Genomic DNA, 14648 nt, shown 5'->3' with positions numbered 1-14648 from the left:
AGTTTATATTCATATAAATATATGTATTTATTTATTTATAGCTGAAGATAAAATGTTGCACAAAAATATATATAAATTGGTAAGAACATTTATTCTGATCTATTCGTTATCACCAGCAGAAGATCTACTTTAATACTGATCGCCATTTAATAATAATGTTATAAAAATGCTCTGATGGTCTTGGTTTGAAATACATTATATACAATACGAAATTGGTATTTATTGCTTACAGGAATAAGGCATACATTTACATGGTTCAATAAAGCCAAGGTGGATTCATACAGATTGAAAGATTCTGTACACCTAGCCTATATACTGTATAAGCAGGCATCAGGGGCAGGGAATGATGACATCATGGCCCGTGTGTCTAAATTAGATGCAAGAATTATTTTCAAATATGTGAAAAATGCAGAAGAAAATGCTAAAATGCTCAACAACAAACCTCCCATTAACACAGTGCAATTGAAAGAGAAGGCCCCTTAAACATGGCTTAATGCTTTTAAGACAAGACATTTCCCCATTTCACAGCAATGAGCACCTTTTAATTTCTGAAAAAGCCATGGCTGAAAATCTTAATTAATTGTTCCATACTGCTTCAGGGTCATTATGCAATGTAATAAAGGCCGTGTAATTATGAAATTTTACAGCCATTACTGAGGCTGATAGCTCGTATTTCATCATCAGCCGGGCCCAATGGCTTTTGAGCCACACGGCTCCCTTTGATGAACTACAGAGAGATCTATCAGGCCCAAACAATAACCTGGCCAGGCAGCTATAATAGCTACCCACAGATGAAGCAACAGATAAAGATAAACTATAAATCCCCAGCACAAATGCTGCCACAATGGCGTGGGTTGAAAGGAGGGACAGTGTGAAGCGACTGAGAAGGCCTGGCAGGGGCCTCAGTGCACTGGGGCATCCCAGAGTGCTTCAGTGCAAGGATTTCAAATAAAACACCCACACAGGCCTGGCTTCAGCAGTCCTGTGAGCCACACCATTTATTTTATTGGCTGCTGCAACTGCAAGAACACCCAAAACGTAGATGGACTCCATACTGCACATTACTTTTTTTGTTAATGCAATAATTTTGATTGACACCATATAAAATATATGACTGGAAACTCCTCCAATCCTGGTTGGCGGGGCTGTCATATTTTGAATTGTATAAAGCTAGAGATATTTCTAATCAGGAGAAAAGTCCTCCAGTGTGGGAGGAATTGTTGACAATATTGTCTTTTGATTGACCAACTAGTGGCAGGAATTTGAAATGATAATGAGATCAACTATAATGTTTAAATTACAAATCTAATTCTGTGATGGACGTCTGTACGTGTCACTTCTGTCCTGCTGCCCAGCACTATATCTGGAGGCTGCAAAATCCTCTAGTTTCTGAACCAGCCATTGTCTTCATGATGTAATTGAACTAATTATTGGAATAGCTGAATCAATTTAACACCATTCTCCATGTCTTAAGGAACTGAAAATTTAAAGGCACCAATAAAATGGCCCTAGGAAAACAAATGTGCACCACTGTGCTAAATATAGAATAAGTTTTTATGTTTATTATTTGTACTTTCTACTCTACTTTTAAACCTGGCTCTATAATCTGAAGAAGGAAATATTGCTCTTACCTTATTCCTTCCTCATTTCAAGGACACTATTCAAAGTATTCAAAATACAGGTTTGTAGTTCGGTGCACTGCACACAAAACACAGTTGTTGTTTTTTTTTTTTTTAAAGATACTATATATATGTGGCTTATCAGGCCTCGGAACAAGAGTGTTTCTGGTGCGGATCAGAGATCACACTTTGATACTAGGGTTGTTTTGTAGGCATTACAAGGTGAACAACAACAACAACAACAACAACAACAACCACCCAGGTGCTGTCAGTCTACAATAACTCCAAAAAGGGAACACAGAGAGAGTGAGACGGCGAGTGCCAGATCCCTGGGAAGGCTGATTGCTACACGGTCTGTGGGACAGTAGCTCTGAGCGCCATCCCAACTTCAGTAATTAAAATAGATTTTCTGGATTGCGTGCCTTATTTAAAAAAAAGTTGGCCTCTAAGCACTATGCCGATTTGGCATGGTAGGCCTCTCGTGACGGTGGGCAGGGTTCGGTGGTGGCATTCACACGCTACTGCCTGAGAGAATTCCTATCACCCCCCAGTCTGTCCGTCCTGTTGTCCTCACAGACCCCTTTCTGCAGTTTCATGAGTGAAAGGTCTAGCATAGTGGTCATGTCAACATCCATAATAATTTACTTCATGATTAGGCCATTTTCAGGGCCAAACCTATTCAGCACCTGGTTATTCCGCCTCCGTCAGGGATCCCCATTTAACTCGAAGCCTTGCCTACCTCCAGCGTGCCGCGAAGAGTTATAATTCCTCAGAGCTGCCCGACAGCTCAAATCCAATCCTATTTCCCTGGCTGCTTGTTCCCTGATGGAGAGGATGGCCCTTCTGAACTGTTATTTTGGGGGCTGGGGAGGCGATGGCCATTTCATGCTTGTCTGTGAACTTTGCATGAACCGCCAGAAATAATGTAGTGTGATGACAGGCCAGTTATACCTTCCACTAAATTTGCTGTCTGGAATGAGTTGAAATAGAGTTTGGTTTGTGTAATTACGTCCATCTATCTTTATATTCCAGCAGCATATCGCAAATTGAAAATACTAAAAATTGACTGTTCATTCTGATATTTAATGATTGCCGAAGACACGCCGATGATTTATTGGTTACTTACCGATGTGACACATTTGCATCTTATTAGATGGAGATTACTAGGCCTTCAAATTGCGGACGCGGCTCTATACTGTCTGATGGATTGATTTGATTTGCAAATGTAATCAAACTAATAAGAGGGAAAAAAATGAGCAATAATGCCTTGTTTTTTCAACTGGCAATCACAGACACCCCTCCGCCCCCCCCGCCCCAGTCAACAAGGCTGATGGGCCTGACAGTGCAGGCAGGACGCACCGCGGGCGTCTCATCTACACAAATAAGACCGGTGTCACACAGGAATCTATCTGATGGGACACAGATAAACATGGAGACTGGCTGGAGGACTTGACTAAACAAAGGTGTCTTTTCATTAAGTGACACTATTTACAGCACATCGCTGCTGGCATGGCAAGGCAGGGCTTCACCAGTGTTTACTGTATGATGTAAAAACAAGCTTCGGAAAACAAATACAGGTGCTGGCTCAAGGGAAAACAGGGCTCAAACATGGCTGCTTCTGAAGGAAAGGATTTTTTTCTGGGAAATACCTTGAAATAAAAAAACTGATTGGTGGCCTATACTTTATTTTTCAATCCATCACTGTTAACAGGCATTCCCTCACACTTCATAGTGCCCAGTTTACCAGATCTGAGCTACGTCTACTTTATGCTTATTAAAATTTGGGCTTTGAAATAGCTTCAGAAATAGCCTAAGTTGTTACACTGAGAGATTAAAGAACCGATTTCCTTGCAATCAGTACACTCATTACTGACATTCTTAGGTTACTTTAAGTTTCACTTTCTAGAATTTTAAATACGAGTTTTTCTTTAGTTAAAAGTGCAGTAGTACATACTTAGGTAACATGCTATCTGAATTATGTGAGCATACACCTTTTCTCAATCTAAGTAAGAAGAGTTGTTAAAGGTAGTCAAAGGTAAATGACTGAACAAGGACTGAAATAAAAAACATTCATTCAGTAATTTATATATATATATATATATACACATATATACACACATGTGTACAGTTACTGATAATTAGCTGAGCTGTATGCGTTTGAGATGGATCACTATGCTCTGAAACCTCGCTAAAAGAACAAAACAAAAAAAGGACTTTAAATTGAGCCGAGTGGCCCTGCCCATCACAGCCCAGCTGGGACACGGGGCTGTTCCACATACGGAGTGTGAAAGCAGCTGAAAGCAGATGCTGCCTGAGTCGAATGCTCATGACACACAGCGTAAGGTGCGTGTCGTGCTCAGCCTCCTCCGCCGGCTGCAGGAGAGCTGGTCCGCATTCAGCACGGGGAGGGGAGCACGGTGGCTTTAACCCTTATCTGCTGTGACCAGGTCTGTATCCACCATGGCAATTAGAGCTCTCTCTCCGCGGCACACAGTCTGCTCAGGACCGCTCTGCATAGCTGTCAGGATGCATAGCGGCAGATGCTCTCTGAGGTTGTCTAGCTCTGTCAGGTTTGGTTACCACCAGGTAATCTCTGAAGCTTATAGGTCTGTGATTCACGGAAACAAAGCACTGAGGGTTTTGTTAACTCTTTAGCCCCTTCAAAATCTAAATAACAACAACACTGTGTTCTGTTTGAGCTCAGAAGAAGTTAAGAAATCGATAGATAGATAGATGGATAGATAGATAAAAACGAAAGCACCCAGCTTACCTAAACATTCTGGGTCTGCAGCTACCAAACTGGATTGTGGGCGGGTGGGGAGGGAAGGGCTGGGAGACTAGGACAGGCTTCTTAAAAAACTGCTGACTGGGCCTGTCATGTCACCGTGCATCCTGCCTTTATCACCTCTGGCCTCTTTCTCCCTGCCCTGTCTGAAGAGCCGGAGGTTCTTACGCTCGGGTCAGTGTCTGCCCTGCCCCAGAAGGAAGGGGACTAGCCGTGGTGAGCTTCTCTTTAGGTTATTAATCCTGTTTCCTAATGTAGGTTAAGTAGCTGTGAAACCTACCTGAGCTGGAAGGAGATGGGGTGGGGGGGTAGTGTCAGGTGAATGAGCGCCTAGGGATTACAAGGTGTATTTCCCTCAGCTCAGCGTCCACACACACAATCCCCGCTGAGCACACCAAGTTACACAACAACACAGTAACAAATCCAGTGTGAGAAAAGAAGGGCCAAGGGTATATTCTTATACTGTCAATCTAGCTACATACCTATTGGTCTTCCATTTGAGATGGAGAGACTACAATCATAATTTGGAAATTAATGTTATATAAAAATCTCAGTTTTTGCAGTGCTCTCTCTTCCATTTTGGGTAGCAACTACTAACAGATAAGTAGTTTTTTTTTTCGCTCAAACGATCAATAAGATGCTGCCGTGGAATTTGCATTTCATTCTCCATCCGATTGCTTTCGTTTTTCCAGCCATTTTCCCCGAGTGTCAAAGTTAATTTAGTGTGTTTCACTTTGCTGAATTTATCAGGAGCGAAAACCCTCACTAAAAGTGAAAATTTGATTTGCTAAAAGGAGCTCAGGGCGACTATTAATCAATATTTCCAGGGTGTCAGGAGCAGGCAGGTGATAGACAGGCGCTCATTTGGAGATTGGTTGAAGCGGATAAAAGAAGGCCAGGGATGGAGGTGACAATATGGTTCCGTTGGCAAGGGTCCCTGTGCCCAACCCACTGGGCCAGGCAGTGTGAGCCCCCAAACCTCTTCCACAAGGTCTTTAAACAACACATCCTCCAACGAACCAGACGAAGTGAGAGGAAATGGTCTTCAGGATTGAGAGTTTGCACTTTCAGGGAGAGGATCCCATAGGTCACGGCCCGTTTCCTGTTTAGGAAAGGATTTAGCTGGAAACAGGAATGTGGACATGCTTCGTTTGCCACCGCCATGCATTGTTGATTCTGTTTTTGTTGTTATTTTATTTTAGGAGGGGGTTATCATCTCACAGGAAGAACATTAATTCTAGAGTCTGTTTCTGCAGGCTACTACAAAGGGGATTTCCTATTTCCTAAAACTCTTCTTCTTCATTATTATTATTTTATTATTATTATTATTATTATTATTATATAATTACAAACAGCAGTATTTTCCAGTATTGCAGATGAACACCAGGCTGGCTGTCCTACTGCGCTGTGACTGGATCTCGCAGTCGTGTTTCAGTGCATTTCCTCCCCCTCCCTTCCTTTCTCCTGGAGATTAGGGGCCTTGCGAGGAGCCTCGTCAACCAACCTCCATTTTAAATAAGCCATTGCCTCGCCTGAACGAGATGCTGATTAAGACACAGCCTCATTTCCTTTCCTTCCCTTTGCTTTGAAACCCTAAAAAACAAAAGCGGGAAAAGGCCGGCGCGGTCTCCGTCGCCTGGAGGCAGCAGAAGCAGCGCAATTTCCTTTAATTCCAATCGTGCCCTGCGAGCCCAGCTGACTAAGCCTATATATACAGGTCAGCCAATAAGGGTGACACCTCAATCAAGCGGGAGATGAGGCGTCTCGGCAGCGCACAGCCTGAGTAAGCACCTCCAGCACTTTGTTAACGAGGTACCATGCGAATATTCTAATCCGACACACAGAACAACAATACGTCTGACCACTGAGCTGTTAATCGCCTTATCACGCCCCCCTGAAACCTAGCTCTCATATTTGACCGCACCACCGCTCCTCCGCCTCGCACGGGCCCGCCTGACAATAGAGCCAGGAGAGGGAGAGAGAGAGAATGAAGTGGAGTGTGGAAGTACCTTAGTATCTACATAAAAGAGATTAGAGGCGACAGGGTTCCATTTTACAGCTCAATCATATTGTGTTAGCATGCGCTTATCCAAGCGCGGACGAAAATTGAAAGAGAAATAAAGAAAGAGTCCAGAAGATAGGCGCTAGAATAGGAGAAGCCTGAGCAATTTCCAAGAGCATAAAAGGATGCTAATAGTAGGGACCCTGTCATTCTAAAAAGGCACTATTAGGGCACCACTGTCCATTCTTGTATCTGCTTGTTCCCTTAACAAAAGTCAAGTGCTGCCGGCTACCATTGTGTCGTCCTGTTCACAGATAAGGCTTGTCACAATTCCAGGACAGTACTTTCTCATTTATTTTTATTTAACGAAGAGGGCTTAATTCTATTTACAGATAAAAGTCAATTTGAAGTCTTTCTCCCCCTCCCCTCTTTTCCTTTTAAATATTTGCTCCACCCCCCCCTCCAATCAAAAAGCTTTGTGAATTTAAGGGCCCTCAACCGTCACCCCCACACCCCCACACACAGCTTATTATAAAAATAAAAAGACCAAAAAGGATGCTTTGGTTTAGCAAATCGGATTTCCTGTGTTTAATCCACAATTTGTACATTGGCCATATAGACCGGAAGTTTTTTTTTATTTTTTATATAGGGAATCTCAATTTAGATATTAAAGCCAATTCAATAACATCACACTGTATTTAAATGATGCTGAGATGACGGGGAAATAAGTACACACATGGAATAATTAATATCGCCACTAAAGATTATTAAATTAAACATATGGCAATATTCAGTCGAATAACATATGTAAATATGTGTCTATGACATTCTGGCAGTGTGTTCATGTTTAAATTATCACCTCTTTCACCTTCATCATTGGTAAAACCACAGCCCTTATATGCTTTGCACAATCTGAGCTTGAAATGATTTTGTTTCTGATGCCTGACTTTAAGCCTTGGCTAAGCTGCCGAAATGGAGAATAGTGCGTCTTTAACTCCATTCAGCAAAACACAGACTGGTTCATTATCCTGTGCTTTCAGACACACCAGCCACAGTAATACTGAGTGATGTTTAAATTAGTTTACAATTTGCCTGGTCTCAGCTAGAACTGATCTTAAGCGAATGCGCTCAGAAATGTCAGGAGCGCTCCTAACCACTGTAACAAATTGTTGCCCGAACGCTGCACACCTAATGACTTCAAATTAGCTCCTCTGCGAGTGCTTGACAGTTTGTTACGACTGTTAGCAACATAGCTGCGGTATCATGACCGATAAATTGGTTTCAGTTCTCTCTGGGAAAGGGGGCTTCATCAATTTGATTAAGAAATTACTGTACCATATAAAGTATGGAGACAAACTAGTTTAAAGGGAGACAAATAAGTTAAGCAAACTGAGACCGAATAGTTTGGCTGAAGGGACAGAGGGTGAGGGCGAGTCTTTCAGCTCGCCTTGGCGAATATGACAATTCTTGCCCAGAAAGAGTGTCGGGGGTTTTGTGTTTGATTTCACTTCCTAAGGAGACTGTGGCCCTCCTATTGGGTCCGTTCTGGTATTAAATCTCTACTTTCCCTACCGTTTTCATCTTTCAACGGCTCTCACCGGGGAGATTGGGAAATAAAAGCTACCTGTAGGTGTGTTGAGGGACAACAAGAGTGTCTCCCTCCTTCTGAACAAACACGGCATCCGTCACACAATTGCAAAGAGAAAGAGAGCGAATTCTCTGGATGGGTCAGGTAAATGATCTTAAAAGGAAAGTACATTGGTAGTCTATTAAAAAATCTAAATACATGGATTTTAAGTTGGATTTCTTTACTATGAGATGTGTTATCTAAAAAAAACCTAAATGACATGCTATTCTCAACACCAGCACTAGAGCAAATTACACCTTAATTGTGTTAACAGCAACCTTTTAGAGAGAAAAGTATAAACTTGTATAGATCTACACACACATATTTAGTCAGAAAAAAAAAAAAAAAAAAAAATATATATATATATATATATATATATATAGATATAGATATACATGAACAGAAGCAGACAAATAGTTGTCAATTCTTCCCCGGCTTTCAATGCCAGCCTTAACAATCTTTTTGGAAAATTGCAAATGTAAATTAACATCAACAGTGATTGTAGCCACACCATTTGAGATTGCAAAAAACACAGTGTTGGAATCGGCAGTCATAGGACTACCTGAAGTAAGTTCTCTGGATTTTGTTTGGCGCACCATGAGGCTGGCGTTTTTGGCTTTCCCTGGTGCCCATACATGACTCAGCTTAAATCTGAAGTGAAAGCCCAGGGGCATCTGGCATTGGGGATCTAAAATAGCCACTCAATCCCACAGCTTGTGCTGCTCAGGAGATTGGCAGTACCATGGGAATAAACCTATCAAGACCCTGCGTGCCACTCTCACACTGGCTACCACCCAAAACCCCACTGGATTGTTGCCGCTGTGGATAGTGATGGGCGAACCAGAAGGAAGGGAAAAAGACGCTGTGGGGAAATCTAGATCTTTAGGGGTTTACAGTAAAATAAGGCTAATTTGAAAGCGAACTTAATCTACATTAACACCCACCTCCCCACCCCCTTCTCCATGAATAATCTTAACTATTTCCACTATAATCTATATTTAATCTGAAGGGCTCCTCTCTTTCTTTCTTTCAGTCTCCCCTTCATTTCAATACCAAACTGCTTTCATGTCAAGAAGCAAAGATTAGAATGAGATGTTCTTCCCCACAGAACAGGAATGTCTAAGATTAAAAAAAAAGGCTTTGTTAAGTAGATTAACAGAAAAACCTAATTCTGTCTCATAAAGCAGCGTGGCAGCAGGATCCCGAGATTGTCCCCACACTGCTCCCAGGTGCACTTCTCCACTGTGTAACAACTGTCCACCCAGTGGAAATAAGACAATGATCCTGTGAAAGTGACTGTCTTTAAGGACAGCTTGGAGACAGGGAGGCGTCTTAGATCCCCACCATAAGTGACTCAGAAACAAAGCGCTCTTAAATATGAGTGGGGTCTGATGTTTAAAGAACGTTGTACATAGACAAGCTGTCTGGGGTTGCCAAAGCAGTGAGTGGCTTTAATCAGATACAAGAGACATTAGGCTTCAATGCAACAAACTGTGCAACTGCTAAGGATTTTTTTAACTCCTTTACTGAGATTATCTTAACTATTCTATGCTCCAAATAAGTTCTGCTTTCCTTTAGTTCAATTTTACGTTTATTATTATTGAAACAAGTACAAGTAGTCAGTCTCTATGGAGGATTGTGTTGTGCAAATATAACCTGTACTGTTACTTTAATCATGACTTATATTGGTAACAAAGGTACATATACATTCAAAATACATTTTATGAGCAGATAAAAACCTTAAGCAGAAGAAACTTAAAAAAATAAGCTACATCTTCAGGGCACTGAGGCATTGATTTGAAATCTATGTTTATGAAAAATGGGAAACGGAAAAAATATGAATTCAGAAACTGCAGGTCACAACGGGGCCAAATGGGAAGAATACCCATGAGTCTGTGCTTCAGGGTACGCCCAAATGAAAGCTCTTACCTGGAATATGTTTCGCCCACCCAATGTTGACTACCAGCTCCCTGTCTGCCAGGTCGCAGAGCGTGGTGAGGGCTTTGATATCGCTGTCAGGGACGGTGGGGTCTGGCATGGCATAGATCTTTTCTGGCTCGGCCACCAATAAGTGGGAGACAATCTTGTTATCTGCAAGGCAGCCAAATGGGACTGTATTTGAACACGGACAAAAACAAAACAAAAACAAAAAACAACACAGTTGGGGTCAACTAATTTTTTCAAGACACAGAGCACAGAAACAGGGCACAAGTCATCAGAGCACAGGGGAAAAGGCCCCGTCACCCACTGGTGCAGTTTGGTCAAAGGCCGGGAGTATGGTGTGTGAGCAGATCACAGTTTTAGTCCAGGGGTGATGTGAACACCGGAGCAAGACTTCATCAGTGCCCAGCATTGTACATACTGGGGTCTCTGAAGCGTAATCACGATTAATAATGGTAATAAAATCAGTTTATGGGGTTGAACAGTAACTACTCTTCTCTTTCTGCCCAAACGGCTAGTAAAGGGTTAAAGCCAGCAAGACCAGTAAACAGCGGGAAAGCAATCGTTAACTATCATATAATTTCATAAATAGAACAATATCCTGATAAAAGTGTTATCACGCACATTAGGAATTATTTATATTATGTTGCAGGCTAATTTGATTTAAAATGATATATTAAAAACAAAATGCTGTACAATGAGTATATGTAACAATATGGAAAACGAGAAAGGACTGTTGTTGTTTTGTATTTTTTTGGGGTTGTTTTCAAAGTGGACAAAAATAAAACAAAGTTTTGATGTTGTACTCCGTCAGTGCTTGACTTCCTAAGACAGATGTTCAGTAAATGTAAAAGCATTAACTCCACATGTATTTATTTCATTTTTCTTTCTTTGTTTTCCAGCACAGAGAGAGGAAGAACTATTATCCAGGTCAATCAGGGCAGCCCCATCACTCAAGGGATTGAATAGCTGTGAGTGCTATCTCTAGGTAAATCTTATTTAATGTTTCCCTAATTAGAATCAATGCAACCCAATTTCCAATCCTGATGCCTTTGTTATGTGCAAATAATCAATCGGGATGCAAAGAAATGCTTTCGGGCAACACATCTGGAACTGGGCTACTTCAAAACTCCTCAAACAGGCCTGCCACATTCTCTATATGTTTTTTCAGTGTTTTTATTTACAGATAGGTGGAAATAATACATGTGAAGACCATCCTAATGCAAAACGACTGCAGTTAAAGACAGACGCGTCCTATTTCCTTCCCAAACCCAGAGAGGACACTACAACAATACGGTGGTGGCGGACCATTGCCAGCACTGTCCAATGGCTGCTGCGCTTCTTCACTGAGTGTCTGAATGGCACAAAGACACTACCTGACTGCAGGTTTGATTTTTGTTGTATATGAGGAATAGTGTTTAGTGTGCTGAATAATGAACTGTCTTCAGTGGGTATTCGCCATTGCCAAAGCAGAGAGAAACAGAGTTAAAGATCCAGTTTTTTTGTGTCTATTCCTCCTGTGATGTACATGGACTACGGTAACCACGGAAATTAACATTGCCCAAAACGGCTGTAACATCCTATGAACATACAATAAAATTCAGGCGGAATCACTGCATCACTGGGATAAATTGGAAGGTCTTCATGTATAGATATAGATATATATTTTTTCTATACCTAATGCATATTGTCATATTGAGAATAATATGCTACCATTGAGTAAAAAGGGGTTTATGGGCAAAATCTGTTAAGCACAGCAGTTCTCTGTGTTTGCAGAACAGTCAGACAGCTTGCAGGCTCAGTATTGTGGGTTTGATGTCTTTGCCAGATTGGATTTAATCCGGATTAAACTTTTTTTTCTTCTACGTGGGCTCAGGGAGGTGGTGGTGGGAGACTGTACTGAGCCTTTATTATGTCTAATGTTCACACTATATGATTAATTTCAAGCTTTAAGTTGGGAAAAGATAAGTACAATAATAAGTACAATCATAATAATAATAATCATAATAATGGTATGCAGCTGCTTACGTTTAAGGCAGTCATAAATGTGATTACCCTTAATATTGTACAGACTGCATTTGAAAAAGCTTAATATTATTAACAAAGAGAAAAAAAATCCCTAGCTTTACATCAGCTTATATAATGAGCGGGAGTTTAATTTTCCAGCTTTGCAGCACAGCTTAGTTATTGACAGTTGTCTTTAAAGGCAGAGGAAGCCAGATCTGGTGAAGAGGAGGTGTTTCTCCCCGAGGAAGGATCAGGACCAGTAAACTTTTAGCAGAGACGTGCCCACTGCAGCTAGGGGTCATGGGAGACTCACGCCCAAACTCACGCTTCTCAGGAAAAAGCAAAACACTCTGCTTGTTATTGATATTTTTGGATAACAGTAATCCGTGAATATATTTCAAAATATCTAGTGCATAAGCAGATTTGAGTGCGTGTGTTTCTTGGTGTATGTGTTGTGCTGCGGTTTGTGTGTGTGGGAGGGAGGATGGTAGAACGTTCTTACATGGCTTTTTGGCAGGCAGGGCCAGCTGTGGGTTCAAATACGGGCTGTTCTCCGCATCTATCCGGCGCTTGTACTTCTGCCGTCCTCCGCGTACTCTGTCAAGGCGGACCCCTGAAAGGCAAACCGGGGAGAGCTTAGTCCTGAAAGAAACTTGGCTGTTTTCCACATGTTTTGGCAGCATAAAAAAAGAGAAACACAGCATTTTAATAGTAATAGTAACAGACCTTGAAACAAACTAGTCTTTAAAAACTGACAATTATTATGTATATACACTCACCTAAAGGATTATTAGGAACACCATACTAATACTGTGTTTGACCCCCTTTCGCCTTCAGAACTGCCTTAATTCTACGTGCCATTGATTCAACAAGGTGCTGAAAGCATTCTTTAGAAATGTTGGCCCATATTGATAGGATAGCATCTTGCAGTTGATGGAGATTTGTGGGATGCACATCCAGGGCACGAAGCTCCCGTTCCACCACATCCCAAAGATGCTCTATTGGGTTGAGATCTGGTGACTGTGGGGGGCAGTTTAGTACAGTGAACTCATTGTCATGTTCAAGAAACCAATTTGAAATGATTCGACCTTTGTGACATGGTGCATTATCCTGCTGGAAGTAGCCATCAGAGGATGGGTACATGGTGGTCATAAAGGGATGGACATGGTCAGAAACAATGCTCAGGTAGGCCGTGGCATTTAAACGATGCCCAATTGGCACTAAGGGGCCTAAAGTGTGCCAAGAAAACATCCCCCACACCATTACACCACCACCACCAGCCTGCACAGTGGTAACAAGGCATGATGGATCCATGTTCTCATTCTGTTTACACCAAATTCTGACTCTACCATCTGAATGTCTCAACAGAAATCGAGACTCATCAGACCAGGCAACATTTTTCCAGTCTTCAACTGTCCAATTTTGGTGAGCTTGTGCAAATTGTAGCCTCTTTTTCCTATTTGTAGTGGAGATGAGTGGTACCCGGTGGGGTCTTCTGCTGTTGTAGCCCATCCGCCTCAAGGTTGTACGTGTTGTGGCTTCACAAATGCTTTGCTGCATACCTCGGTTGTAACGAGTGGTTATTTCAGTCAAAGTTGCTCTTCTATCAGCTTGAATCAGTCGGCCCATTCTCCTCTGACCTCTAGCATCAACAAGTCATTTTCGCCCACAGGACTGCCGCATACTGGATGTTTTTCCCTTTTCACACCATTCTTTGTAAACCCTAGAAATGGTTGTGCGTGAAAATCCCAGTAACTGAGCAGATTGTGAAATACTCAGAACGGCCCGTCTGGCACCAACAACCATGCCACGCTCAAACTTGCTTAAATCACCTTTCTTTCCCATTCAGACATTCAGTTTGGAGTTCAGGAGATTGTCTTGACCAGGACCACACCCCTAAATGCATTGAAGCAACTGCCATGTGATTGGTTGGTTAGATAATTGCATTAATGAGAAATTGAACAGGTGTTCCTAATAATCCTTTAGGTGAGTGTATATATATATATATATATATATATATATATTATTGTACACAATGCCCTAGCTATGAAGATCAGTCAAACTGGAACTTTTTCTCATTGGTTAGTTCTACACTTCTCAGGTAACAGCAATTTGGGAGTGACCCCTCACCTCTTTTGAATAAACCTTCCCTTTAATTAATTAACTAATTAGATTTGTCATCCTTTAACTGGGGTTAATCCCACTGAGACCAAGAGCTCCTTTACAAGGGCGGCCTGGCGAGATAGCTAGAGAAACATAGCCGCTCCCTCCAGGTTGCCGTCTTTGGGAAACAGCCCTCCCTGCCTGCCAACTGCAAGTATCAGTCCAGGCCGTGACTCTTCCGCCCGAGGATCGACAGCACCAGCCACCTGCCCCCGGGGGTGGACTGGGCAGAGCTGGGGAAGGGGGCTTCTACTGCTTGATATGGAAACACTGACTATTCTCCCCCCTTCAGTCAGAGGTGCATTCTGGCCAAACACCTCAGCTCTGTTTCCACTCCTTATCGGCAGTGTGGAAATAAAACAAACAGCTTCACAGAGGTAGGGGGTTTCATTTTCCTTCCCCCTGTCAGCAGAGGGGCGGAAACAGAGAGTCGGGCGCAATGGGATTTGTGAGTTTCCAAACCAGGCGAACGCTACGTCATGTTCCGCAACGAAAAAGAAAAGA

General features: G+C 42.1%; 1 protein-coding gene across 6 annotated transcripts in view; it reads right to left on the bottom strand.

Annotated features, from left to right (window-relative positions):
* Positions 1 to 14648, bottom strand: part of esrrga (estrogen-related receptor gamma a) — a 201252-nt gene that overhangs the window by 17303 nt on the left and 169301 nt on the right. For 5 of the 6 annotated variants that reach the window (XM_066696949.1, XM_066697017.1, XM_066697081.1 and 2 more), the window contains exons 4-5: positions 12484 to 12594; positions 9963 to 10145 (exon numbers count right to left, since the gene is read on the bottom strand). In XM_066696949.1, the coding sequence (XP_066553046.1) occupies positions 9963 to 10145; positions 12484 to 12594 (294 nt within the window). The remainder of the gene's footprint in view (positions 1 to 9962; positions 10146 to 12483; positions 12595 to 14648) is intronic. The other variant, XM_066696811.1, reaches the window with a different exon arrangement.

This window comes from Amia ocellicauda, chromosome 1 (genome assembly GCF_036373705.1).
Source record: "Amia ocellicauda isolate fAmiCal2 chromosome 1, fAmiCal2.hap1, whole genome shotgun sequence".
Taxonomy (NCBI): domain Eukaryota; kingdom Metazoa; phylum Chordata; class Actinopteri; order Amiiformes; family Amiidae; genus Amia; species Amia ocellicauda.
This window is presented reverse-complemented; position numbering and strand designations above follow the sequence as displayed.